The sequence below is a fragment of the Melanotaenia boesemani genome, chromosome 2 (genome assembly GCF_017639745.1).
Source record: "Melanotaenia boesemani isolate fMelBoe1 chromosome 2, fMelBoe1.pri, whole genome shotgun sequence".
NCBI classification, from domain to species: Eukaryota; Metazoa; Chordata; class Actinopteri; order Atheriniformes; family Melanotaeniidae; genus Melanotaenia; species Melanotaenia boesemani.
The window spans coordinates 29,353,190-29,380,972 of record NC_055683.1 but is presented as its reverse complement, the minus strand read 5'-3'; the positions used below and the strand labels follow the sequence as shown (position 1 = coordinate 29,380,972).

General features: G+C 40.9%; 1 protein-coding gene across 1 annotated transcript; it reads left to right on the top strand.

Moving 5' to 3' along the window:
* The first annotated feature begins 1,770 nt into the window (after positions 1–1,770).
* hs3st2 (heparan sulfate (glucosamine) 3-O-sulfotransferase 2) lies at positions 1,771–27,783 on the top strand. Its single transcript, XM_041976140.1, has 2 exons — positions 1,771–2,692; positions 27,113–27,783. The coding sequence occupies exons 1-2, from the start codon at positions 2,181–2,183 to the stop codon at positions 27,729–27,731; spliced, it is 1,131 nt and encodes a 376-aa protein (XP_041832074.1). The 5' UTR covers positions 1,771–2,180; the 3' UTR covers positions 27,732–27,783.

Sequence of the window (27,783 nt, the reverse complement as noted above, 5' to 3'; positions counted from 1 at the left end):
TTGTCCACTCCTGCCAGCTAAAGGAGTGTGCAAGAATGTTCCATTTCTAAACATCATCACAGGGACTTGACAGATGATTTGGATAGAAATGAATAACTTATGATTTAAAAAGAAAAATAAAACAACTTTATTTTCAGGGAGAGCATCATCTTCCAAAGGAGGATGTTCGAGGAGCTGACTCTGTCTAATCAGTTCTAAAACTCAGACATTGCCTTTATATGTGAAAACTTACAAAGTACCTTTTAATAATCGAATGATGAAAGGAGTTACTCGTTTAAATGCAAACATCTGATGTTCCTCTTAATATTTAGCACACGCAGTACCGCCGTCAATCATTCAATCAGTTTTATGTTTTTTTTTTATTGATGTAGAAAAATTGCTTCTGTTTTAAGGTCACTATTAGAAGTAATTACACACCTAAACTCCCCCTCACCTCTAAACCTATGTACCTCTATCAGTATAATCCTTTATAAGAAAAAGCACTTTTTTTTATTTTCTTTGTGCTTTGCTCGTTTGTCTAAATTCTTTGCTTTGAAGCAAACAGAGTTTACTGAATTTACAGAGTTTACATAGAAATCTGCTCTAAATTCCTCACTTTTAATTGCTTCGCTTCATTCTTGTACCTTCAGATTAAATTCATACAAAACACAAATGCTTCAGAAGGATACTAAACTAGATTTAAAAAAGAAAAAAAAAAAAGAAAAAAGCATTTGAGACAGAGAAGAAAGCTGACTACATCATCCAGTACAGCATAGAAATATATTACACTGATGTTTTTACATTTAAAAGTGTGGAAATATAAATGCTGGCAGCTGCTGTTTAAAATAAAATATTACTGCTGCCTCCCCAATTAAAATTTTAAACATGATGCTTTGTAGTCCAATCTGTACCTATACTTACACAGTAACACATAGGATCACATGTTAACGTGACTATCTGAGACTGCTAATGTCCATGTGTGTGAAGAAAATACTCAGCATGCGGAGAACACCACCGAGCCTTGATGAATCATTCTGTTTCAAGTGGAAGGCAAACACGCAACAAGCTACACATCAGAAAATTGATGACAAGACTGTTCATAGATGCTCTTAGAAATGAGGTGTTTTGGTTTCTTCTTGGCTGTCTGAACTAATTATGGGGACCATGGTTACTCGACACATTTAATGTAAGAAAACAGATGGAAAAAAGACTCATATAGCAGCAGGAAATTCATCCTACAATGGAAATAATAAAAAACTGAAAAATAACATCTCAATGGCACTATGAAATAGATTAGAATAACACAATTTAGCATATTGTCCAACTTACTTGTTTCAGTAACTCTCTGAGTGACCATGACAGCAACAAGTGTTATAGGGTTCATCTAGCCTGACTGCTTATGACCCACCTTTATATAATCTGTTTTCTGTGGGGTTATTTTTTCTCACTTTTTACCTTCAGAGTCCTGCGCTTCTTAAAAATCATGTCTCTAAGTTAATGAGCTCTCTGGGTCGCATTGGTCAAGAAACACACCATAAAAGGTCCAACATGTTTTGCAAAAGTTACCTTTGATATATGACGAGTATTGTCATCAAAGCTGAAATGATCACACTGCAGGGGAGGCAAGCGATTGTGTTTTAAAATCACCAAATGAAATGGTCGAGATGTCCCTTTAAATAATAATCGCACATAGAATTATGATCATGATCCTGACGTCAGACGGTTGATTAAATATTTATACCTGCTCGTCTAAGTGCATATATCTTTATAACTTCATTATGAGGGGAAGAGGTGGGCTGAGCGCTGAAATCCCACCCTGAGGAGAGCAGAACGATAGCGCTGGTGAGTTGTAAGGACACCGTGGACGCGCTGGACTTCTCTCTGTTTTTTCCTGCATTACCAACTGAACAAAGAAGAGGAAGATGAGGATGAGCGTAAAACACCTCTTGTATGCGTCTCAAGACAGAATCAAGTAACCCAGATGAGTTGCCTCAAACTATTTAGAAATAGCTCATATTCATAGGGCGCCTGTTCCAAAATTTCTCCCCTGTAATCATTTCCACCTCTAAGTTTTCTCGCAGTTCAGCAGCTGACCTGTCTCACTTTGGAATCTGTACAATTCTTACCAGGCACCGAGCGCAGACCAACAGGGGAGGAAGACTCCGATGGAAAACCATGCAGCACTTTGAACCCATGGAGACATGGCACATAGGCTCCTCTCCTCTGCGAACAGAGTCAGCGCCAGATTCGCCTTCATATTCACCTTGTCATTGTCTTGCATGTACTTAGTTTATAATATCATTTTCTATCGCGGCACAATCATGACAAGCCATGGTTACGAGGGAAAACGATGTCCGCCGAGCAAGAACGCAGGAGGGAAGAAACTTCTTGGAAAATTGGGCCATTGCGCTTCGCTGGAAGTCAAGTCCGCTGTGGATGCGTCTGCTGCCCAGCGAGATCCAGGTGATTTCCGAGACCAAAGTAAACCTCCGGCCTCGTCTGGTGGTCACTGGTCTGATATGAATTTGAGGAACATGAGCGTGGCACAAAAATATGGGAACAAGAAGCTGCCTAATGCGTTAATAGTCGGTGTAAAGAAAGGGGGAACCAGGGCGGTGCTGGAGTTCATCCGGATACATCCAGATGTGCGCGCACTCGGGACAGAGCCACACTTTTTCGACAGAAACTATGACAGAGGGCTGGACTGGTACAGGTGAGGAAAAAGAAACAAACACTGAAATGTGAATTTGTTCTGTGAATATATCAGAATTATTTTATCTGTCTGCTCAGGCTGCATCTGACTGGTTTGGCTTCAGGCTTTTTAAAGTCCAAATGTTGATTGAAGTTGATCTGAGCAGCTGCAATGCATGTTTAAAGTACTTCTAAGACAAATAAATAGTTTCCCATTTTCTAAAACTCTTTCTGAAGGTGTAAGCGCATTGCATAATGTACAAACACATGCACACACAGACTTCATATTTGTTAAATTCCAACTCAAATACATGCCTAAAATTATCATGTCACTAGTGAGTTCACAGTTTTGATCTAATTTTCAGAATGTTTTCTCTCAGAGCTTTACATGTCAGCAGAGCTCCATGGTGCTATGCAGACAGCTCCATGGGGTTGATGCAGGCTGCTGCAGTTAGCATAAAAAAATCACAGCCAACAGAGATGACACAAGAAGCGCCCAGCCTACCAGGTGCCTAAAAACAAGCTATACGCAGACACAAATATGACTGCACTGATTTGTGCAGGAAAAAGGACCTCACAAGACACAACCAGCCCCTGGTCTCACGTGCATGCTTCTCATTGTTTGCTTTCTGTGCAGATGGATCTGCTGAATCTGCAGACAAGTTTAAAATTATTTGCTTGCTTCTAAAACTTCTTCACTGTTCAGATAGCCATGTAAGCATGAAGTACAAGGGAAAATTATCAATGATAAACTGAGTGTACAGCCACTAACATGTTCACTCAAGTCTGCTAATGTTCTCCTAACAGCCTTAATGTTGGAGCCTTACACACAATACTCATAATGGCACTGGTGTATAGTAAGTGGTGCTGCCTAAAAAGGAGAAATACGTTCTTACGTTGCTTTGTGTGAATAAACAGCAGAGGCTGCAGCAAATTGATATGTATACAAGTAATTGTCCATCACGGCTCAGCTGATGGTTTGCTAAGATTTCATCAGACATAAAAGGTTTTATTTACCTTGGATTTTAGCAACTTGGGTTAGCAGTTCTTTCCACATCAGTAAGAGTAATGCCATGATTTTCATGCTGATATTTTGGACATGCAAAATATGTGTTTGCTTTTGATGTGCATTCTAGTAATCAACCAGAATGCACGGACTATTTGGGAAATGTTTGAACCCAGTGATGAACAATTCTTGGAATAAACATGCTTTATTTGAACACTTCACATACGATTTTTTGATACATTTCATAATTATAACCTCCTTTTCAGAAAGCATATTTGAAATACACTCACTTATAAGCTCAGTTTTTTTTTTTTTTTTTTTTTTTGCCTTCTGTTTGAGGTCATGTTAAGTAACTAAACCTTAAAGTGACAGTTTTGCATAGAGCTAATAACAATATACAGTCCAAAAGCAGTGTGTCTCTTTTTTTTTTTACTTTAATTTTTCTTAGCCATCGAAATGAATAGTGTCCAAATGAATGTGAAAATTCAAATAAATACAGGTAGTTGCTATAGCCATAGTATTGATACATAAAAAAGATTACATCACATATACTGGTTAAATGAAAAGTTTTCAGAAAAGCCTATTCTAATTTCTGTAAAAAGAATTCTTCTTTTTCATCATAAAACTAATGAACCACAGTTTATAAACCGTGACTGGTGAAAATACATTTACTTGCTCAGTGACAGTTTGTTTTGTTTGGGTGTTCTTCATGCACTTTGTCATTGTATACATTTTTCAGTCATTATGCTTGGTTATTAAAAATATACTGATTTCTTTTTGTTTGTTTGTTGATTTTTATATTAACATGCAACAACATTTTGGTTTTTGTTTTTTTGTGAATCCCCAATGTATCCTCTTTTTGGGTATTTAGTATTTATTTTAGCTTAATTGCAATATTTATTAATTTTTTCTCAAATCCCTCAGTGCATGTTTGGTATGTGATGAAAGGTTTGGTTGAAACACATGGACACAAGGGATGATTGTAAACACAGTGTAAGTGGGTCAGTTTTACACAGTGTTCTTCCAGGCCTACTTAATGAAAGGCTGTCAACACAACAGCACTGAAAAAATCCATAAAACACACAAATGGAACATTTAATAATAACCAATTACCACAAACTTGGGCACAAATACTGATATTCAAATCAAAAGTGATGCCCATCTTGACTGGTGTTTCAACACAAATATGTGAATAATTTGTGTTTATTCTAACAAGCCAGGCTACATTTGACATGGTCATTTATGTGCATTGGCTAAGAGAATGCAAATATAAACACTGAGTGAAGAGTTAGTTGATCATTTATGGGTAAAAACAAAATTGTAAGAAGATTAAAAGTTGAAAAGTGGACTAATGATGGGATGAAAGTGTACAAAGGAATCACTACGAAGCAGCATTTTAGTTTAGCAGTAAAGAAAACATTCTCTAATAAACTGCAAGGGGATTTACATTACAAAAGGCAAGTATTGGTTTGGTAGTATTTGGGTCTTAGCCCATCTTTTTTTTTTTTTTTGTAAGCTATAGGTATCTCACATTGCTATAAATGCCTTTTTTAACTGAAACTTGGCTAGCAACTTTTCCAAATAGCTCCTCTAAAATGCTGGAGTGCTGTGGTCACCAACCAATGTAGAACTGGTAGTAGGAATGTGTCCAAAGTATGCGGAAGGAAACATTAGGGTTGCCTCTGTACCAGACCAGATTAACAGCCATTCTATACTTTACAGGATTTCCATAACCTAAAATTACTGATTTAATACAGCTTATTTGACAAATAAGCTTTGATTTAACCATTTTTCTGTCACGCACTGAAGCCCCACGTTCACAAGATACTACATCATAAAAATGTTAAAACCAGAAATTTGTGGAATAATTTAACAGTTAATATTTTCAATCTGTCATCATTTCTTCCTTAAAGTATTGTTATAGACAGAGCTCAGTTTTAGTGTGCTAAGAGCCTCTGCTGAGTGATAATATCAATACTACAGGCATGGGTGTGTCTCTACAACCCTCCTGCTCATGTGGGCATGCTCAGTGCTGCCTGTAACATTTATCAAGCTCATAACACTGCTCCATGGAGTATATAGGTTGAAATATACAGCAGAGTTTTTATAGTATATACTGAATTCAAGACAAAACTTAAAGAAAGATAAGCTAGTTGTTCTCCCTTTTCAGCACCATGGACAGTGCCATTAATTTATCAGTACACAGCAGTCAGGCTACTAATACTGTATTTCACAGCCACGGTCACGGACATAGACTGTCACAAATCTCAGTGGGATGAAAGAACTTTGAGTCAGGCACAATAAAACATATTCAACAAAACAAACTCTTTTGCCCTTGCGATCATTTTGCTAAAAGATGGACATATAAAGAAATGTACAATTTCTTGTCATGATAGCATGTTCCCTTAAATCAACTACTGTCATGTGAAAATTACATATTGATTTTTTTTTATATAACTATGATGATAGAATGAAGTGATAGAATGATGACAAAAGCTTTGATAATCCATTAATAATTTAACAAATGTTAGCTAAGATTCCATAAACTATGAAATAGATATTCATGTTAGTGAGAGCACACTTAGAAAAACTTTTGACTTTATGACATTTTCAGTAAAAGTATAAAAGTGAAACAATAATTCTGATAATATACTTTAAGTTCAAAAAGGAAAATGGCCATTGATTAAGTTTGGGTTAATTGACTATAATACATGAGCAGATAAAATGATTGTTGTCAAGCTGAAAAGCAAGAAAAAATGTTTTCTTTTAGTAGTCAACCACATCTCCGTCTCACACAACAAATGCAAGTATTCTCTGTTATCACATTACATATGTAAACAATATAATTAATTAACATAAAGTCATAATTGTATTTTTAGCATACTCAGCAACTGTTAGCATATTGTTAGCATGTATTTGTGCTAAACTCAACACCTGAAGACAATAAAAGATTACTTTGTGATAAATTAAAAAAAAATATACTTGCTTATAATTTTTTTAAACAATTCTTAGTAGTTTCTATCTGTTGAACATTTAGAAACACACAATATGTGACATCAAATTAACTCAAGTTTTAGTGCGCTGACCAGTTGTTCCACAGTCTGTCGTGTTACATTAAGCGTGTGACAGACCATTTAGGCTCAGAAGAAAAATGGTGCAGTGTTCATTACTGTGCCTCCTGAAGAGAACGCACGCATGGCCTCATTTATTTTGTATGCGGGTATTCACATAACCATGCAACACCTGATGAAACAGACTTTCTTTTGCCACCAATTTCCTTCCCCCTTTCTCTACACTTTTTCCATTCTCTGCAGAATAATAAAGATCAAACAAAAACACATTGCTATACACCATCAAGACTTAAAAGAGCATTTCAGTTCAATTGATTGCACAGCAGTCAAAAGCACTTACAGTTGATCTCTGAAAAGTGTTGTAATTGTACGGAGGCTGCAGCTACAAATATTCTCCAAGTCCACATTAATTGGCTTGTGGGGCCAGGGAGCTCTGCAACAGCAGCATGGGAAAGGGTGATGAGGACTAAAAGTCATTTAACACAGAAAACTTCACATTATAGAATGAGGAATGGTGAGTCACAACTTTGCATTATTAATAAGCTGTCTTCGTTCCAGTGCGGCTCTAAGACATGTAGTGGTTAACATTAATTACAAAACAACTTTTTTTCTTCTTTTTTCCAAATGATACCAGTCTGAAAAGGAGAGATTGTGCTGTTATTGAATAGTTCAGGAAATGCTTGTACTGTTTAGGCAATTAAACAGTCTGCACTGCCAATTTAATCTTGAAACTTGGAGGGTAATTCAGGATGTGGCTTAACCCTTTAAAGCCCAACCCAAGAAAAAATGATGAGGAAAAATACATATATTTTTTAATCTAAAGTCTTTATTTGGCCCTTTAACATATTTATATATATATATATATATGTATATATATTTTTTTTTTTTTTTGTATATTTACCATTTATAACCATGTGATGTGTCAAAATCGTTGCAGTATAGTCTTCTGATTCCTGGTATCCACCAGATGGCAGAGGACAAGTATCAGATTGTGTACAACAGGGTTTTGAACACTGTTTACCATAAAGTGATGCAAAGGGTCTAAGAAACTCTATGTATGAAATATGATGCATGCGGCATTATAAAGGTTAATGAGCATCCAGATTCTGAACCCACTGCCTGTATGCCAATAAGTAAGTCTCCAAAAACAAGCAATTGTTAACAGTGTGTTTTTGCAAAAATATATTTTTATGCCACTGAGAAAACTTTTTTTCATGATTGCAATGTGAGGGAAACAAAAAAATGTTTTGAACATAAAAGATGGCATTGCCATTAACTCAAGACTCTTCAGGATTTACAATAAACTCCACACAAGAAAGGCGTAAATGACCTTTTCACTATTCAACCATGAGTAACCTGAACAACACACATAACTCATGAGGTGAAGGCTTGTCTTCTGTGATCTGCATTCTTCATTCAACTTAAACACTTTTATCCCACGTGACTGTATAAAATGTTGTCAGTGAAACTCATGGAGGCATATTTTATTTTATTTGTGTCCACTTAACAAAATGATACAGGTTCAAGGAAATTAACTAGAGTGTGCTGGCTCACAAATTTGTCTACAATTGGCATATAACTGTTAACACCTATGTGACTTATTTTATGTAAATCAATGTCATTGTAGGCATTGTCATTGTGTGAGCATGCAGTCGATAGCTGTCCTCAGCTCACTTTTAAATATCACCAGCTTATTAACTTTGTCCTGTTGGTGAAGCTAGTGTGTCTGTTCTGACCAGGGATCAAATCCGATCTGAGCATCCACACCGCTGTCTCTCCTTTTTGTCTCCATTTGTGCTTCCCTGCCATCAAAAAGTAGAAACTTCTAAAGTTGTGCCCTTCATCTTCTCTTCATTTATAAATATCCTTCACTGTCACATTGCCGCAGGCTATACCTTAAACCCAAAAAGAACTGCTAAGGACTCCAGTACTGATGGAAATCTCAACATTCATGTCAGTCCAGATTTTCCTTCTACGTTGAAAAAGCAAAATTTAAAAATGAGAACGAATAATCCCTCCATCATTATTGTTGACTTCGACAGTATTACACTGATATACTTTTAATAAGAATCAAAGATTTTTATTCTATTTTCCATATGTATGATGTTTTTCGCTTAAAAGCCTCATTGTATATCTATTAGTTGTAATGTCAGTTTCCCTTCAATGAGCATGAATTAATTAAATTTGTTTTTATTTACAAAAACATACAAATAATGTGCACTAATTCACATTTGGGAATGTTAAGTTAACATTTTAGCAGCTTTCTTGTCTGTCTAAGTGACTTTATTTTAATTTTTGTGTGTCCTTTGCCTTGCCACATGTTAATGTGACAGCTCGGAGCTCAGTTCAATTGAGCATCTTATTGCTCAAGGAGAGCAAGTGTCAGTCATTTCCCTCTGCAGGCCAAACCATGAATAATTGTTATTTCAAGGAAAACAAGAGCCTCTAGTTGAAATGACAGCAGTTAAATAGGATTTTGCTTAAAGCTGAATATTTAATGCAACTTTTTGTCATAGTGCAGGACTGCATTGTCTGTCTGCATAAATGTTTTGTCTCCTCTGGCTATGGAGATGCCTGAAGTCAAAATACCCCCTCTTGCAACATGCCAGGCTCCCTGAGTCTTCTATTTTCAGCCAATTTGTCTCCAATTAAATTAGAGAAATAGATGCTTGACTCTCAGGATGCTGAATTGTTATTCACCGCTGTTCCATGCTAAGCTGATATGGCCATAGGATTGCTGTAATCACCTGGACTACTGGACTGTTAACTCTTAATAGACTGCAGAGGTGGCAGGCTTCTGTTGCTGGTGATTAATGATCAGATGTCATCACAGCTGTAATCTAAGTGAGTGATAGTTTAATAATGGAGCAGCCTTACCAGTGAAGATCTATGCTGTCATATTAGGAAAGTGGAAGATGCCATTTTTAGGAAGTGCAGTGGCACAGACATTATGAGAACCAGGCCGCACAAGAATATTTTCTCTGCTCTGTCTACTTGTGTAATACAAACTGTTAATGGGCTGTGTGACAGGTTGCAGGTCTGTGCAAGATGTTAGGTTTTCAGGACATTTCAGGAAGATGTGAAGATTTTTCTCAAGGAATGAAAAGCATAAAAGTCGACCGACAGAAATAATTAAGTGAAATGTAAAACCCTGAATCGGAAAATATTTGTGTGGTTACAATTACTGTCCCCTTCATTTTATTACAGAAATTTTGTTTATATTCTGTTTAATCAACTTCATTAATTTTCATGTGCAGTATTTTGGGGGATCACTGCCTGGATCCAGAATTTGTTTTATAGGATTAGTTACTATGGGTAGATAGGGATAGCTTTGGCATTGGAGTTTCTAACTAAAAAATAATAGCAAAAAATAAAATATAAATAAAAATTTACAATGGCTTGGTAGCCGTCTGAGTGTTTCTAGTTTTAGTTTATTCATTGTTTCAGCTGTTTTGAAATTCTACATATATTCTCTAGTTTGTCTGGTCATGCTAAAATCTTTAAATTTCTATGTTCATAAACATGCACACATCACATAGGTGTAATCAGTGTGCTTTTGGACAAAAGCATTGATAAAACCTCATCACAAAATGTATCTTTTAGATTTGACCTAAAAAACAGTCTAGTTGATCCTTTTTTCTCTGCTCCAAATGACATAGTGTTCATTTCTCCTAATTGGTCCAACCATATTCCATGTTCCACTGCCTGATGGCCCAAATGCCTCCAAGCCCAGAGAAGTCAGTCTCCTCTGGATGAAGTTAACATAAGGTTTTTCACAGTAAAGCTTTAAATAGAATTTCTGACTGCGACTTCAGATTTTAGTGCTTGAAAAGGTTTGTCTCAGTAATCTTTTCCCTAAATGGTCCAAATGTCATTATGTACTATAGAAATATAAAAATGTAAATCTTATGGACAGATCAGATTCTCTTAAGGAACATTGTTCTTCAACATGTTAACCCCTTTACACCCGACCTAAGAGATAATGACATGTATATATGTATATATATATAGCTGCACCTGGGGTCCTGCCTGGTGTGGTAGATCTGGGCCTTGATTGCCCTGGTACTCAAGTCTTGCTCCTGTGCTGCCTTGATCAGCGCCTCTGTGATGTCCTTCAGTGCAGACCCCTCTATCCATCAGTAAGAGTTTTCATATCTGCCACTTCAGCTATTTGTTGGTGGTTTAATACTCCTCCAAGTTCCACTGTAATACAGTAAACTCAAGCTCTAGTAATATCTGGAAAAAGGCATTTAATTGCATTTCAATTGAAAACAGTACAAAAAGAAATAGAAAATATCTTCTTCATTCCCACCTAATTTTGTATTTATTTCCATCTATTGACATTACAAAGTTTTACAGCTTATGACACAAGAATTACAGGGTCAAATTTATTCACTGACACCTCATTTGGGAATAAGGTCTAGTTTCATAAAATAATCTCTTTTAAACACAGTTTCACGTCATACTCCAAAAGTCTCCAATAACACCAGAAAAAGTCTCTAGATTTGTCACTAGTCACTTCTTTTTCCTTTCTATACTGTTTCTGCACTTTTTCTGATTAAGGGGTTGTACTAGCTACAAACTGCATTCCTCATGGAAAGTCTTGTTTTTACAGCTGAGCTTTTTGTGTGGTACCAAGGATTGTGGCCATCATTACTCTGCTTGCTGCGAACACATTGGCAATGAGGGCTCATGAGACCTTTTCTTAGAATTTACTGTGCGACTGTTTTGGTGCTAAATTACATCAGACACCAGACAAACACAGAACTGAATGGATATTTTGATTCAACCTCTCTGTATTCAGCCTGTGAGAGTGTGTATTGTTTCATGGCCTAGGTTCATTATCAGCCCTTTAAATGACAAACATTTTTTGTCCAGTGGGAGGTTAACTAAAGCTCTCTGCCCTTCCCATGGAAAAACTGTTCAGGTGGTTCTTAATGCTTTCTATGTTTTACCCTGAACAGATCAGTGTTTGCCTGGCATTCTCCTCCTAATTAGAAAGGTTTATTAGTGTATTGCCACAATACTTTGATGGATTTAAGTTACAGGTGCAACGGCATGCATAAAACAGTGGTAGATCCAGTCAAAAATCACTGAATCAAATATGCTTTAATGCATATAAGGAATAATGTTGGCTACAAAGACTCATTATCAAAAGATAATTTAAATTGTTCAATCAGAATCATAGATGTACACATTAACTTTACAACCTTAGTATGATGCAAACCGCATTATGTGTGGGTATAACCCTTAAAAGTTAAAGAAAAAAAGAAAAGTTAAATATTTTTTCATATCACAATAATGCTGCAGCGAAGCAAACATATATTCCACTCACCCTTTGTTTTATTTATAAGGAAACAAAACATACATTCAGATTTTAGTCTATAAAACCTGGTAGATATTTGAAAAATTAGATAAACAAATGAATAAAAATGTACAGCTCCAGGGTGGACTTGCTATAAGATGCAACAAAGCCGAATCTGCTCAAAGAGAAGTGGTCGTCCTTCCATTCCCCAAAATAGAATTAAGAATGAGACTAAAAATGTTGTTTATCTTTGTGTGTACATTGTAGTCGTGATTGAAGCACAAAATGATGCCTTGGAGACATCTATAAAAATCACACCTGAGGTCCTGTGATATTTTAATTGTGTCAGAACTTTGAAAAGGATCATTTCCATGATAAATTCAGACTTAGATTAAGGTGAAAATGGCATTGTTGTACAGAATACGCTTTTTATACTGCTAAAATGCACTAATGTCTTTCTTTATCATGTCTATTTACACGCGACAGGTTAACGTCCATTTTATGTATTTATTTGGGAAACAACAGATCAAGTTTTTCACTGAAACATTCCCTAGCTCTTGTTTGTGCTTTCTGTGTGCACCATGAAGATCTTGCAATTTGTGCTGAAAAAATGTAAAGAACTTGTCTTGAACTGACAACATCCACCAGCCTTAAGTTCAAACCAAAGTGTCAGGACAGTAATAAATGCTGAGTTCATTGATTGTGTGCAAGGAGATGATTCAAAGCTGACCTTTACTTCATCTGATGGTGTGCATTCCTGATCAACCTACGCTGCTCTTTAGAAGTTGAAGTCCAACAAGCCAAACCTATCTGGAGCAGACTTCGCACCCTAATTTCTCAGTTTCTAGACAAAATGCAGCACCTCGTATGTTCACAACCATGACATGACATTATTATTGCATTGCCTGTCTATCATCGAAATGCTGATTAACAGCAGCAGTACTGCAGACAAGTTTTTAATCAACAAAAAATATAAGTCCTAAAGATGAAATACCATGTTTTGTTCATTTTTTTTTATTTATCTTTTTCAGTAGATCTCTTCTAGATTTGTGTATAGTTAGTCCCACTGGCTTAAAACTGTTAGGGAATTTACAGATAGTAGTTGTTTTGTTTTTGTTTTTTTTTTGCAAAGGTCAGAAAATGCAACATAGATTTTAAGACAAATACATTTGCTTTAGCTGTTCAGGCACCTAAAATGTCACATTAATTTTCCATTTCCATTGTTAATTTTCAGGTAAATATCTGTGTTCTGAGGTTATATGATTAACATCCGTGTTGCTAATCTGCATCAACAACTTTGTGGTTTATTCTGTAATGATACAGCAGCATCCAGATGGACCTAAGAGCACCCAGTCCTCCTGATGCAACAGTGCCAAAAGATGATAATTATTCTGGCACCCAGCAGGTTTTTACAATTTACAAGCAAAATCACTTTGATTTATATACTTAATGGAAAAGACGCTTGTTTTTGTGGTTTTGCTTGTTCTGTTATGATGTGTGCGTGAGATCAGAATAAAACATTTCATTACAATAGATGCTGTATTTTAAAAGCCCAAAAAGTTGTGTCAAATTTAGTAACAGAATCTAAATCAACCACTTTATTTCAGTTTTTCATCAAGGATTACTTAAAGTCCAACATACATGGCAGTTCCTGTCTTCATAGATCAAAAAAAGACATACAAAGAAAAAACAAAGTTTATCCAATAATGGCCATAGATTATTTACAGTGACTGGTTAGGATGTTCCCTGAGGTAAAACTGACTGAAACTTTCTATTAGATGTTTTTGCTTCCAAAAAAAAATAAATAAATAAATTAGCTATTACAGCTTCAAATGCAACAAGCATTCTCAACAAATTAGCTTTCAATCAGATCAGGTTCCCCATGAGAAGGTTTCATTTACAGTATCAAGCAGCTCTTCCACACCTGAGTTGATTTTCCCAGAGTGATTAAAATGTCACAGCTCAGCATCTAATGCATTCTGACTCAAAGTTTGACCAAGAATTGTCAAGAAGATTGTAAATTACCACGAAGAATTTGCTGTTGAATTTGAGTGAAAATGGGGTAATCAATCATGGTACCTTCACTCACATGTCAGTTAAGCAAGGTTTGTCTCTGGTCGCGCGCGTGTGTGTGTGTGTGTGTGTTTGTGTGAGTGAACAGCATAAGATATTTACATTAGGATGCATTTTGAGGTTTGCTTCCAAGTTAAAGAAAAAAAAAATGGTGGTAACCCTCAGGGCAGTGCTACTGGAATAACTAACATGTTAAATTTTTTAATGCTAATAAATTATTATCTATTAAGAGGTTAACAACTTAAAGTGAAAACACACCGGAACTCAGAGCCTCAATTTTATCTTTTCATTTCATATGCTGTGTCGAGTGGTAGTTTCTCAGGGGCATGGTGAGATTTCTAATGGTTGGTTCAGACACCTGCTGCAGGTATTACATGCTGTCCCACTGGCTTGACTCTGACTATCTCAATAACGAACAGGCACATGAATGCGGTTGCTGCTTCTGCCATGTGTTAGAGAGATTTATTTTAATAATATTCTCGTTCAGCTGTTTTTCTTTTTGTGTATGTGTGTGTGTGTGTGTGTTTTTTTTTTTTTTTTTTTTTTTTTTATCATTTAAAGGGGGGTCATATTAATGGTTCATAGTACACAGAAAGCCTTCTCACATCTGGACACTAATTTTGTGATAACAAGACAGGCACCTCTTAGTCTCCCTCATTCTCCAAAACAGAGAACATGGAGCTTATTGGTCCACTCTGCTCCCACTGACATTAAAAGCATTTCAATTTGAAAAAAAATAATAATAATAAATAAATAAATCAAATACAGACTGATGTTCTTTGATAATTGGGTTGCACCTTGTTTTTCTTGCCTGCAGATGCAGAGCGTCTTTTTCTAACTAATGACAGGTGAAACATTAGAACCTAGATGTTCCTTTACCTTAGCTATTGCTTTAAAAAGCCAGCAGTAGACTCAAAGCACAACTGCCTTCTGTTCATGTTTCCATTTCTACCTAATCTTTTATGAACAGACAAAAAGAAATACCTGATTTAAACTCGTAGGTGGTAACAACTTGCTCTCTGCTTAGTTCTTTACTTTGAAAAAGCTTTAAAAATGATTTATCAATCAATGGATGAAAAATATTCTAAAAGATGTACTCCTGTTTGGATCAACATTTTCCTCAATCCATAACATAAGAACATAAGAATGCAATAAGATCTGGTAATCCACAATATCCTATGGCGGTACACTTGTTATGAGTGTCACTTATTACGAACAGCTGGGGCTTGTTCTACATGCAAATCCCTGGCCCTGACGTCCATTCAGAGTGGCTGGAGCAAATGCACCCCAGGTCTCCTCTCCGGTGATTAGCTCCAGGCTCGGCCAATCAAACTGCAGCTTGGTGGAAAGCTGAAATAAAGGGTTGCTACAGTGTTTAGTTGAGAAGGAGAAGCAGACAGCACAGGCTGCTTCCCCACACCTTAGATGAGAGAGGCTGATTAGAGCAGGTGGCCTCTTCTCTTAGTTTGGCAGAAGTATGGTGGCATGGCTTTTCTGGGTGTTTGTTTACTGTGCTATATGGTGGTCCTTTTGGTGCAAGGCTATTTTGTATTTACAGCTGGGCTGCACCTGGCTGTTCGTGTCCCTTCAGGGGACTTAGTTATAGTCTTGTTTAGTTTGGACTCACCTTCATTATACACACAGTTTCGGTTTAAGCTTTGCTGCACTTTAGTTTGTGTTCTGCCATTTTGTTATCTTTCGTATTATAGGTTTGTGTTGGGCTAGGTTAAGCTTTTGTGACGGAGGTCACTTAGTTTATGGGAACTGCTGTTCTTTTTGTTTTAGTTTGGACACTCCGTTTTACTCGGTGGTTTTTGTATTTGGTTTTGGGTTAAACCTTCTGTATTTCTTTTCAGCAGTTTCACTAACCCCAACACTTGTTTACCTTTGTTCCAGGTTTTATTCAGTGTTTGTGTTTATGTCAATAAAATGTGTTGTGTTTAACTTTTACATCTGTGTAACTTTTGTGTTTAACTTTTACATCTCTCCCGACGTACTTTTGTGTTTTTTATATCGCCTAGAAAGATCCCTGGGTTATTGTTACGTTGTGGCTGTGTCTGTTATTTTGAAGGGCTTCCTTTCAGCTGCTTCCTGTTGAAACCGTCAGGCAGGTCTCATGCTGAGTGGGGAGTTCACTCTCCGTGTTTTGGAGGTTGGCACCCGGATGCTGAGTTGGCTCCGTTGGAGGCCCCTGTAACATAATGGGGGCTCGTCCAGGAGGCTAATCATGGTAATTGTGAATCATTAAAGATATCAGGAACAGAGCATATAGAAAATTCAATTAGAGGCAGAGACAGACTTAAAAGATTTCTACAATGAGAATAATTCTGGATTTATATACTAAAAGCTACACAGTACCCAGGCTTGAATGGGGAACTAGATTTCTCTCTTTTTTTTAAAAGTTCTCCTTTTATATAAAGGTCTTGTTTTTTATAATGGCCTTGTGTTTTAATGACTACCCTGTGGTTTTTTTAAGCATTAAGGAACAATACCTATCTACATGTATGTATGATTAGATATATTAGGCTATATGTATATTTGTTTTAAATATGGTTATATTATGCAGTGTTAGTCTATTTGTATAGAAGGCTTAACTCTGTTTGTCATTGGCAGGTCAATCATACCATTTGACCCTCGACCTGCCCACACAGATCAGCTGCAGCTGATTTTCTATATATATGAATCAAACTGTTTGATAAACATTTTGTCATTTGCCCTGATGAAGGCCCTGTTGGCCAAAACGCATAGGCATATATATGTTTTTTTTAATTAGATTAGGCTTTTTATTCCCTATCTTCTTGAGTGCCTCAGTTATCTCTTTAGAGTATAATGGTTCTAACTATTTGAATATTATTAAAAGTGACTTGTTCCACTAAGAAACACAAAATACAGAATACCAGACAGAAAATAATACAGAGTCATCAGGCTCTGAATCCAGCTTCTGTAGAAGGCTTCCAACAGCTTCCAGTCCAGGTTGTTCTTCCTGAGAACTCACAGGGAGGGCACAGTCTCTGCAGGGGCTTCTTGATAACTGCCAAGGTCATTGCAGGGCAGGAGATGTCCGCAGGGATGATGGTCCAAGGTACTTGAAGTATAGCATTCTCACACTTAAGAACAGTTTTGTTCTGTAATATTTAGTAGACTTGTTGGACTAAAGCCTTGCGTTGGACTGGCAACCTGTCCAGTGTGTACTCTCGTTCATATGATAGCATCTGGGATATTTTCCAGCCCCTCTGCAACCCTGCATTAGAATAAACAGGAATAAAAATAGATGGATGTTCAACAAATAACATGGCTACATATCCTGGAAAGAGTAAACCAGTAAACCAGTACTAGCATGAAAGCTTTCTAGTCTTTCTATCCAAGCTTTGTCTCCTCTATAATTTAATTGATGCTTAACAGTTTTCTCGAGCTTTTGGACTAGAGAGTTAACTCCTTTTAGAGCCTTTCTAGCTGCTAAGAAGCTGCTTGCTTACTGACTTCACGTCATCCCCCTGCACACATTAATGGGACAAAACTATCTCATTTAGAAATGTCTATGAGTTTTGAGATGTTACTGGGTATTAAGTATTTTTTCTGGTGATATGGATGCTACCTATGTTTGTGTTCTTCCTCTAAAGAACTTGCAGGGACTGAGCTTCACACCTCCCTGTAACATTGAAACAGACCACCTTCAGATGCATTCCAGATGCATTTTCAGTCTTAATGTGTTTTGCACGCATTAACACCTTTCAAAAATGTGTTTTACCAGATCACATAGCCAACACAAGTGGGATTTTATGTGGGAACAACTAATGTGCTTTCTAAAAGTTACTTAGTTTAAAATCTAATTTAAACAATAAGGTTTAAACTAATGAAAACTGAGCATTAACAAGTTTAGTCAACAACATGTTTGTTGATGGGAAGGCATACTATGATGTTTCATTAACACACTCCTGGCTTTTTAGGTGTGGTATTGTAAGAAAGCCAAGCAGAAGGCGCTGCCACACTATTCTATGCTGAATCCTGCAAGCCCACGAAGACAAACAGGACCGGACAACCTAAAGACAAGTCCACACCGGTTCTGCTGACACTCAGTGGTAAGCCACCACCAACCACTCCACCTAGGGCTAATGCTAAGCCCAAGCCCTACTGCCCACACTGTAACAACACAGACCATTATCTCAACTCCTGCAATGAGTTCAAGAAACTCAGCACAAACCAGATAATAGCCTGGATACAGAGTGGGAAAAGATGTTGGAGATGCGGACGTGATCATGCAGCAGCCACCTGCAACTTGAAGCGCACATGTAAGGTCTGCAAGGAGACACACCTCACTGTTCTTCACGACTCAGTCCAGGCCACATCCGGAGCTGTTCTCATGGTCAACATCCCCTCAACACAGGTCTATTTCGATCGCCCAAACAGATCCCAGAGAATTATGTTGAAAGTGGTCCGTGTCCTAATACACAACGGTGACCAGTCAATGGAAGCGTACGCTGTTCTCGACGATGGTTCCCTCCCCCCAGTGGTACAACACCTGGAGATTAAAGGTAGCTCAGAGAATTTAGCCCTACGCACAGTGCACCAAAGCGTGAAGCACCTCGCCGGCTCATCTGTTTCCTTTGACATCTCAACCACAGAGAAGCCATCAGAGAGGTACCGCATTAGTAACGCTTTCACTGCTAAGGAGCTCAGCCTCTCCGAAGTTACATACCCCGTCCAAGCTCTGCAGCAGCGTTATCAGCACCTTAAAGGGCTCCCTCTACACCCGCTGAGTCATGTGCAGCCGTTGCTTCTGATCGGATCAGATGCACCTCACTTATTAACCCCTATTCAGCCAATACGTCAAGGACCAAACGGTGGACCAATCGCTGTATGCACATTGCTCGGATGGACCCTGCAGGGCCCAATGAGTCCTTTTCAAGGCCCTCAGCGTGAACAACAGTGTTTGCACCTCGCCACTGTGGAGGATCGCCATGAGCTCGTTCGTCATGTAGAGCGCTTATGGCAACTAGACAGCCTGCCCCAGAGCGAGAAAGTGTACACCAGGTCCAAGCAAGACCAACAAGCCTACGACCTGTTGCAGTCCGCTACTACAAGAGTCAAGGTACAGGGGGTACAACGCTACGCTACACCATTACTACGTCGCACTCCCGTAGTTAAGCTTCATGCCCAAAAGGAGGCAGTGCTGCCTAACCTGCGTAACACAGAGCGCAGACTCATTAGAGACCCCAAGAGAGCCGAGTCCTACTGTAACGAGATCCGCAAGCTTGAGAAGGCAGGCTATGTGGCTCGAATCACTGCAGAACAAGCTGACATGTCTGAAGAATCGTGGTTTATTCCACACCATATGGTACACCATAACGGTAAAGACAGGATAGTCTTTAACTGTTCATTTCAGCACCAAGGACAGTCCCTAAATGATCAGTTGCTGCCAGGGCCTACACTCGGGCCATCCCTCCTAGGTGTCCTGCTAAGATTTCGCCAGCACACTGTAGCAGTGAGTGGGGACATTAAAGGAATGTTTCACCAAGTGCGCCTCTTGCCATCTGACCAACCACTGCTACGTTTCTTGTGGAGAGATATGCACAAAGAGGAAGAACCATCCATCTTTCAGTGGCAGGTCCTGCCCTTCGGAACTACATGCAGTCCGTGCTGTGCTGTCTACGCGCTTCAGCGCCAAATCAAAGAGAGCATTAGCAAAGGTCACCCAGTGTCCGAGACTATAGAACAGTCCTTCTACGTGGACAACTGTCTCCACAGCACCTCTACTCCAGACGAGGCAAAAACCTTAGTGGACAGCCTTTGCCGAATGCTTGCAGAAGGAGGATTTGAGTTAAGGCAGTGGGCATGCAATCTCCCAGCTGTTATTGAGCATCTTCCTCCTGAAGCCAGGTCAACAGCCAGCGAGCTCTGGTTGTCAAAGAGCAGTTCTGACCTTCAAGAGCTGACACTCGGCATGCAGTGGAACTGTCTCACAGATACTTTGGGATTCAAACACCGCTCCACTGAACCTATGCCCCCCACGCTTCGCACTCTGTACAGGAAGTTAGCCAGCCAATACGACCCGCTGGGCTTCATGATCCCATTTACAACCCGTGCTAAGGTCCTCATTCAAGATCTTTGGAAACAGGACATTGGCTGGGATGATCCAATCGAACCTGAACATCTGCGTGAGGAATGGCTGTCGTGGGAAGAGGAACTGTCTAATCTCCCAAACCTGTACTTTCCACGACCCTACTCCCCTGCCTGCGCCGATACGCCATCTTCCACTAGGGAACTACACATCTTCAGTGATGCATCGGAGAGGGCGTACGGGGCAGTGGCCTACATTCGCACCATTGATGAGACAGGAAAGATCTACGTTGCCTTTGTTTGGGCCAGGTCCCGGGTGGCACCACGCAAGAAGCTGTCAGTACCCCGCTTAGAATTAAGCGCAGCCCTCACTGGCGCTCAGATGGCCAAAGCGATCCAAACAGAGTTAACCATACTCTTCAGTAAGGTCTTCCTGTGGTCAGACTCCACAACTGTACTGCACTGGCTACTATCTGAATCTTGCCGTTACAAGGTTTTTTGTCGGAACTAGAGTAGCAGAGATTCAGAGCCTGCCGAATGTGACCGACTGGAGGTACGTGGACACTAATCAAAACCCAGCTGACGACCTTACTCGGGGTCTGAACCTAGCAGCCCTGACACAACCACATCGATGGAGCTCTGGTCCGACCTTTCTATATCAGCAACCTGATGAATGGCCAGTACCTGTGGTCCCATTAGGAGAGCCTGATACCTGTGAGCTGAAGAAATCAGCATTCATTGGAGTTACTACAGTCAATGCCAACGCTCAGCTCCCAGACGCCTCTCAATTCCAGTCCTGGCAAGACCTCGTCACCGCCACTATCAGGGGCCTTAATGGGGCGGCCGACGCAAGTACCGACAGTCCCTATGATGCAGCAGATGTTATAGCTGCAGAGAAGTCAGTTCTAGCCCAGTCACAGCTAGAATCGTTTCCAGCCGAGACCAAAGCACTCAAAGCAGGCAAGCGCATTCCTGCTGACAGTCGCTTAGCATCCCTTGCCCCAGAGTTTGATGAGGTCACAGGTCTGGTAAGAGTTGGTGGCAGACTACGACGAGCAGAAAATCTTGAGCCTGAGGCCATTTACCCCATTGTTCTGGACCCGGGTCATCCAGCTACACGTCTACTCATTCAGAAATTTGACCAACAGCTTCTCCACCCAGGTCCTGAACGTGTTCTGGCCGAGATGCGACGCCAGTACTGGGTGCTTCGCGGACGAGAGGCTATCAAGAAGCTCCAGCACAACTGCCGAGACTGCCAACTTTGGCGGGCCAAGCCCAATATTCCCAAGATGGCCGACCTACCGCCCAGCCGATTACGCCTTTACAAGCCTCCATTCTATTCTACTGGCGTAGACTGTTTCGGCCCATTCCTGGTCAAGGTTGGACGCAGACAGGAGAAAAGATGGGGGATATTGTACAAGTGTATGACCACCAGGTGCGTGCATTTAGATCTTCTGGAAAGCCTAGATTCGGATGCCTTCTTATTATCTGTCCGACGCTTCATCTCAAGACGAGGCAAACCATACGAGCTGCTTTGTGACAACGGCACTAATTTTGTCGGAGCCGATCGGGAGTTGCAAGAAGCCTTTTCCGACATGGGCCCGCAGTTACAGGAGCAGTTGGCTAGCCAAAGGATCCACTTCCGATTCAATCCACCTAGCGCCCCTCACTTCGGAGGAACGTGGGAGCGAGAGGTGAAATCCGTGAAGACAGCCCTAAAAGTAATTCTGAAAGAGCGGTCTGTGCCAGAACCTGTCCTTCACACCCTCCTTGTGGAAACTGAAGGGATACTGAATGCTAAGCCACTTGGTTATGTTTCTTCGGACATCGCCGACCCTGACCCCATAACACCGAATCTCCTTCTTATGGGACGTAGGGACTCTTCACTACCCCAGGTGTATTACGACTCGCATAACCTGCTGGGAAGGAGGAGATGGAGACATAGTCAGATCTTAGCCGACAACTTTTGGACCACCTTTATCCGACAGTACCTGCCCAGTCTCCAGGAGTGCCAAAAGTGGCGGACTGATGGCAAGGAACTCGACACAGAGCAAGTCGTGCTCATTGTGGACCCTCAGCTGCCACGGGCCCTCTGGCCTGTGGGCACTGTTATGGAGACCTTTAAAGGACCAGACGGACGTGTTCGCACTGCGGCCATAAAGGTCAAAGGTAAGACCTACATCCGTCCTGTTGCCCGGCTGATCCCGCTCCCCAAGTGCACTGAAGAGGATCAGGACTCTTCTGCTGGCCTTTCTAACTGATTACAAATGTCACATCTGACATTCGGGGGCGGCTGTGTAAGAAAGCCAAGCAGAAGGCGCCCGCCAGCGACCGGCTTTCTGTTGCTCCATACCGCCAGCTCCTTTTTCCTTTCTCCCCCACGTGAACACGCGGTGCGTGCATGACAGCTCGGTGCTTCAGCGGAGCGGAGCATTAAAGCCGAATGAACATGTTTTCCGTGCGTAAAGGACGATAAAGTGAGTGATATGTTCCCGAGTGTGCTCTACTTATATTATGCTGTTGTATTTGCTAATTATAATGTGTTTATTGCTACGTTTTTGCACGTGTTTCGGTCGCCGCATAGTAGACCTCATATACTTGCCGAGCCAATTTATATTTGTGCTCTTTATTGTTTTGTGCTCTTGATACGCTTTATGTAGCCGAACAGCAGTATTGTTGCATATACCATATGTCTGTGTGTTTACATATGACTGCTAAATACTTACCTGTTTATTGTAATTGTTTACAACAACTATGTACACATATTCATTATTGTTTACTCTGTCATTACAGCCACGGAAACATCACACGAACACACACGACCACATGAACCCACACAACACATATTCAGCTATAAACCCCAGCATGTTCAATAAAGAATCTTAAAGGCCTCCTTCTCCAGTCCTAATTCTCTAACCGGAATTAAGCCATACTGTACCGCCTCAAACCAGTGAAATACAGTAGCGGGCACTACAAATAAAGTGCCACCGCTTCAGGTATTCTTTTCTTTTATACATTTTTGCACATAGCAAGACTCAGTGGAAGTTAATATAATGATGTACAAATCAGTAACTCAAGACAATTTTACAGATGCTGTGACTTTATCTAATAGGTAGACATGATTTGATAGTCTGTGTGCAATCAAAAGCTCTAACGAAGAATTCCAGGGTAAATTATCCTCTTAATTCAACATTTTCTTCCAAAATGTCCCAGCATCCTGTCACGGTTTCTGGGTTTTGGTGGGTGTTTTGATTGTTTAGGATTTTGGTTTTTGTCATGATTAGTTTGGTCATGTTCTTGGTTTGTAGTTCTTATGTTCATGCTTTAGTTTTCAGTTTTGTCATGCTTGGTTTTCCCTCTTGTGTTCCTGTGGTTTTCTGTTCCTGCCTCGTTAGTTCACCTGGTCTGATTAGTCATCCACTTCACCTGTGTCTTGTTACTCCCTCTGTGTATAAGTACTCCCGGTTTTCAGTCATTCATTGTCAGATCCTCATTTTGTCATGTTTGGTTTTTGTTCTCTGGAGTTTATCCCCGTCGTCTGTGGTTCCCTGTCGTGAGTTCCTGGGTAATAAACCTTTTTACCTGCACCAGTTCTGCCTCCTGCCTGCATTTGGGTCCTCACCTTCACCTCCATTCGTGACAGTAGGATCTGACCACAACTGGACCCAGCAGGTTTGATGGCTTGGTATCAGTTTTACGGTTCTGAGGTTGCTGACTGGTTCCCAACGGTGGAGGAGCCAGACCTGTGGTTTCCTGATCCTCCTCCCACAAGGTCCAGGAGGAGGAGGACGTCCAGGCACCAGGGGCGGCAGCCCATCGAGTACATGACGTCAAATGAACTGGTGGGAATGCTCCTTGGACTGGACACGGAGCCTGAGCCGCTGGAATATCCAGAGTGGTCGCCGTTCTGGGGAACCAGATTGGCGATTAGCCCAAAACCACTGGGGCAGGCCAGGTCTCGGAGGTCGACGCCGGCTCATCGCTTCACGTCTCGAGTGACGCCATCAGCTCCACGGTCACGGGTGTCGTCACGGGCTCCCAGGCCCACGCCTCCAGTTTCGCCTCCAGTTCCAGTGCCCCAGGTCTCCACGCCTGCTCCTAGGTCTGCTCCAGCGCCCCAGCTCTCCACACCTGGTCCGAGGTCCTGCCCTGCTCTGCAGCGTCCGACGCCAGCTCCGAGGTCCTGCCCTGCTCTGCAGCGTCCGACGCCAGCTCCGAGGTCCTGCCCTGCTCTGCAGCGTCCCATGCCGGTGCCCAGGTCCTGCCCGTCTCTTCTGGTTCCTGTCCCTGAGGGGGTCTCTGGTTGTGACGCTCCTCTTCTGGTTCCTGTCCCTGAGGGGGTCTCTGGTTGTGACGCCTCTCTTCTGGTCCCAGTTCCTGAGGAGGTCAACGATTGTGACGCTCCTCTTCTGGTCCCTGTCCCTGAGGGGGTCTCCAGTGGTGCCGCCTCTCTTCTGATTCCTGTTTCCGAGGGGGTCTCGGGTCGAGACGCCCCTTACCCGCAACTGGTGCCCGACACAGAGCTCCTGTCTGCCCGTCCGCCGCCAGAGCTCCTGTCTGCCCGTCCGCCGCCAGAGATCCTGTCTGCCCGTCCGCCGCCAGAGATCCTGTCTGCCCGTCTTCCAGAGCGACGGTCCAAGCCTGCTCGGCCTCTGGTGATCCAGCCTGCTTGTCCTCCAGAGCGCTGGCCCAAGCCTGCCCGTCCGCCTGAGATTCGGCTGTCTTCACAGCCTCCGGGTCGTCCGCCGGAGGTTCTGCCCCGGTCTGTCCGGCCCCCTGGCCGGCCTCCTGACCTAATCCTGCCGTCTGTTCAGCCTCCAGGTGGCCCCCCCTGAACTTTGTCCTGGGGCCTGTCTTGTTTTGGTCGGTCCCTCCACCGGGCCCCCTCCGCCCACCCTGGGTGGCCTGCTTGGGGTTTTTCTCTTTTGTGGACTTTGTTGGGCCGTCTGGTATCCGGCCCTTGAGGGGGGGGTTCTGTCACGGTTTCTGGGTTTTGGTGGGTGTTTTGATTGTTTAGGATTTTGGTTTTTGTCATGATTAGTTTGGTCATGTTCTTGGTTTGTAGTTCTTATGTTCATGCTTTAGTTTTCAGTTTTGTCATGCTTGGTTTTCCCTCTTGTGTTCCTGTGGTTTTCTGTTCCTGCCTCGTTAGTTCACCTGGTCTGATTAGTCATCCACTTCACCTGTGTCTTGTTACTCCCTCTGTGCATAAGTACTCCCGGTTTTCAGTCATTCATTGTCAGATCCTCATTTTGTCATGTTTGGTTTTTGTTCTCTGGAGTTTATCCCCGTCGTCTGTGGTTCCCTGTCGTGAGTTCCTGGGTAATAAACCTTTTTACCTGCACCAGTTCTGCCTCCTGCCTGCATTTGGGTCCTCACCTTCACCTCCATTCGTGACAGCATCCTCCTGCTGTGCTGCATGTGTGTTCTACACACGAGTGTTGTAAACAGTTTTGTGGTCGACACCAGGTGGCTATACTATTCTGAGCAGCTCCATCTGTGACCTTTCACTGGAAGTGATGGTGTTGTCACTTAGTTTTGTAAATTGACAAGTTGCAGTTTTAAAGCAGCACACACAAGACCTTCTTCTCTGAGGATAGTAAAAATGCATGGACCTGACATGTCAGGTATCAAAGACACTTCCTACAGCACACACAAGGTCTCTTTTAGATTCTGCTAGCTGCATTTTTTTCTTGTGTGTGTGTATGTGTGTGTCTATGTGTGTTTGTAGCAAAGCTGTTTTGTTGAAAAGGTGCTGTTCTCATAAAAGATTAATGGTCTCCTGGTGGCCCTGAGGCACCCAAGTCAACAACTCGGGAATCATAAATAAAACTAAATGGATCAATATTTCCAAGACTTTAGCTGTAACCTATGGCTACCCCTACCTTGAGAAAGAAAGCTATAAGAAAGGTTAGGTTTTAATCGAAGCCTTCCTCCTTTAATAATATAGAAAGTGTGCTATTTATCATCAAAACCTTGTGGTATTATAGATGAAATCCAGAAACTGCTCCACATGCTGTGATTAAACACAGAAAATTAGGCACTATATCTTCCATAATCATGCACGTAAAATAAAATAATAATAATTAAAAAAAAAAAGTGCAATGGAGTTATTACCCCCAAACTGCTGAGTTACAGAGCTGATATTACAGCTGAGTAACTTTTTTTATCTAGAGAAAACAGAGAGCTGTGGATGTACGGCTGATATCTGAATTGTAAATTATGCATTTATTTGCTAAACTCCCAACCTCACATAGTTATTAATCAGCTTTTATTGAACCAAAGTGCCAAAGCAGAATGACATATTACACTTGGACGGAAGCCTCTCATGACAAATGCAGTAATTTGCCTGTGGTTTGCAAGCCCATTATCTTGGCAGCATGATGATGATAATTATAATATATATTTTGGTTGTACAACCTGTCCTGTCAACAATTTGTATCTAATAATATACTGACATTGTGTATTTTTGGGTGTTGTCTCATTGCACCAGTGCATTGTTAATGACAATGATTTGACACGCCTGTCATGCCAAAGCTAAGACCCATGGTTCTGACTTCTACACTGACTGTTAATGAAAGATTTGTCTCCCTTTTATTAGTCTGATGTTGGGAAAGGAAGACACATTCTGGAAATTGCCAATTTGCATAATGATTAAATTTGATGCTTCGAATATATTTAGATGGTAAAATTTAATTAAAATTTCTACATCATATTACTACCCTTACAGCTAAATATCTCTTTACAGCTACTGTTTTTTTTTTCTCTCTCTCTCTCTTTGTATAATACAAGTGATAAGTACTGATGTTTCTCTTGACACTTCCCTCTGAAATAGATGTTCAGAAAAGGATGTGAAAATGTTCCTGGACAGGGAAATAACACTTCTGATTGATTCATTCGTGTGTTTTCTTCTCTTCTGTTTTTCACAAGGGGATTAATGCCACGAACACTAGACAGCCAGATCACATTAGAGAAGACTCCCAGCTACTTTGTCACCAGAGAGGCACCACGACGCATTGCCAGCATGTCCCATGAGACCAAGCTGATTGTTGTGGTACGAAACCCTGTCACAAGAGCCATCTCCGACTACACACAGACTCTTTCCAAAAAGCCTGACATCCCTACGTTTGAAGAACTAGCCTTTAAGAATAGAAGCCAAGGTCTTGTAGACACATCTTGGAATGCCATTCGGATTGGGATGTATATTCTGCACCTGGAGAACTGGCTGCAGTACTTTCGCCTCTCACAGATGCACTTTGTGAGCGGTGAGCGGCTGATAACGGATCCAGCAGGGGAAATGGGCCGTGTACAAGATTTTTTGGGTCTCAAGCGAATAATCACGGACAAACACTTCTACTTCAATCGAACCAAAGGTTTCCCCTGTCTGAAGAAGCCAGAGAGCAGCAGCCAGCCACGGTGTCTTGGCAAATCAAAGGGCAGGACTCATGTACAGATCGACGAGGAGGTCATAGAGCAGCTGCAGGAGTTTTATAGGCCATTTAATATCAAATTCTATGAAACTGTGGGACATGACTTTAAATGGGATTGAATGTACCATAAGGAGAGAGTGGTGTTTTTAAAATGGCTACCTCTGGAAACAC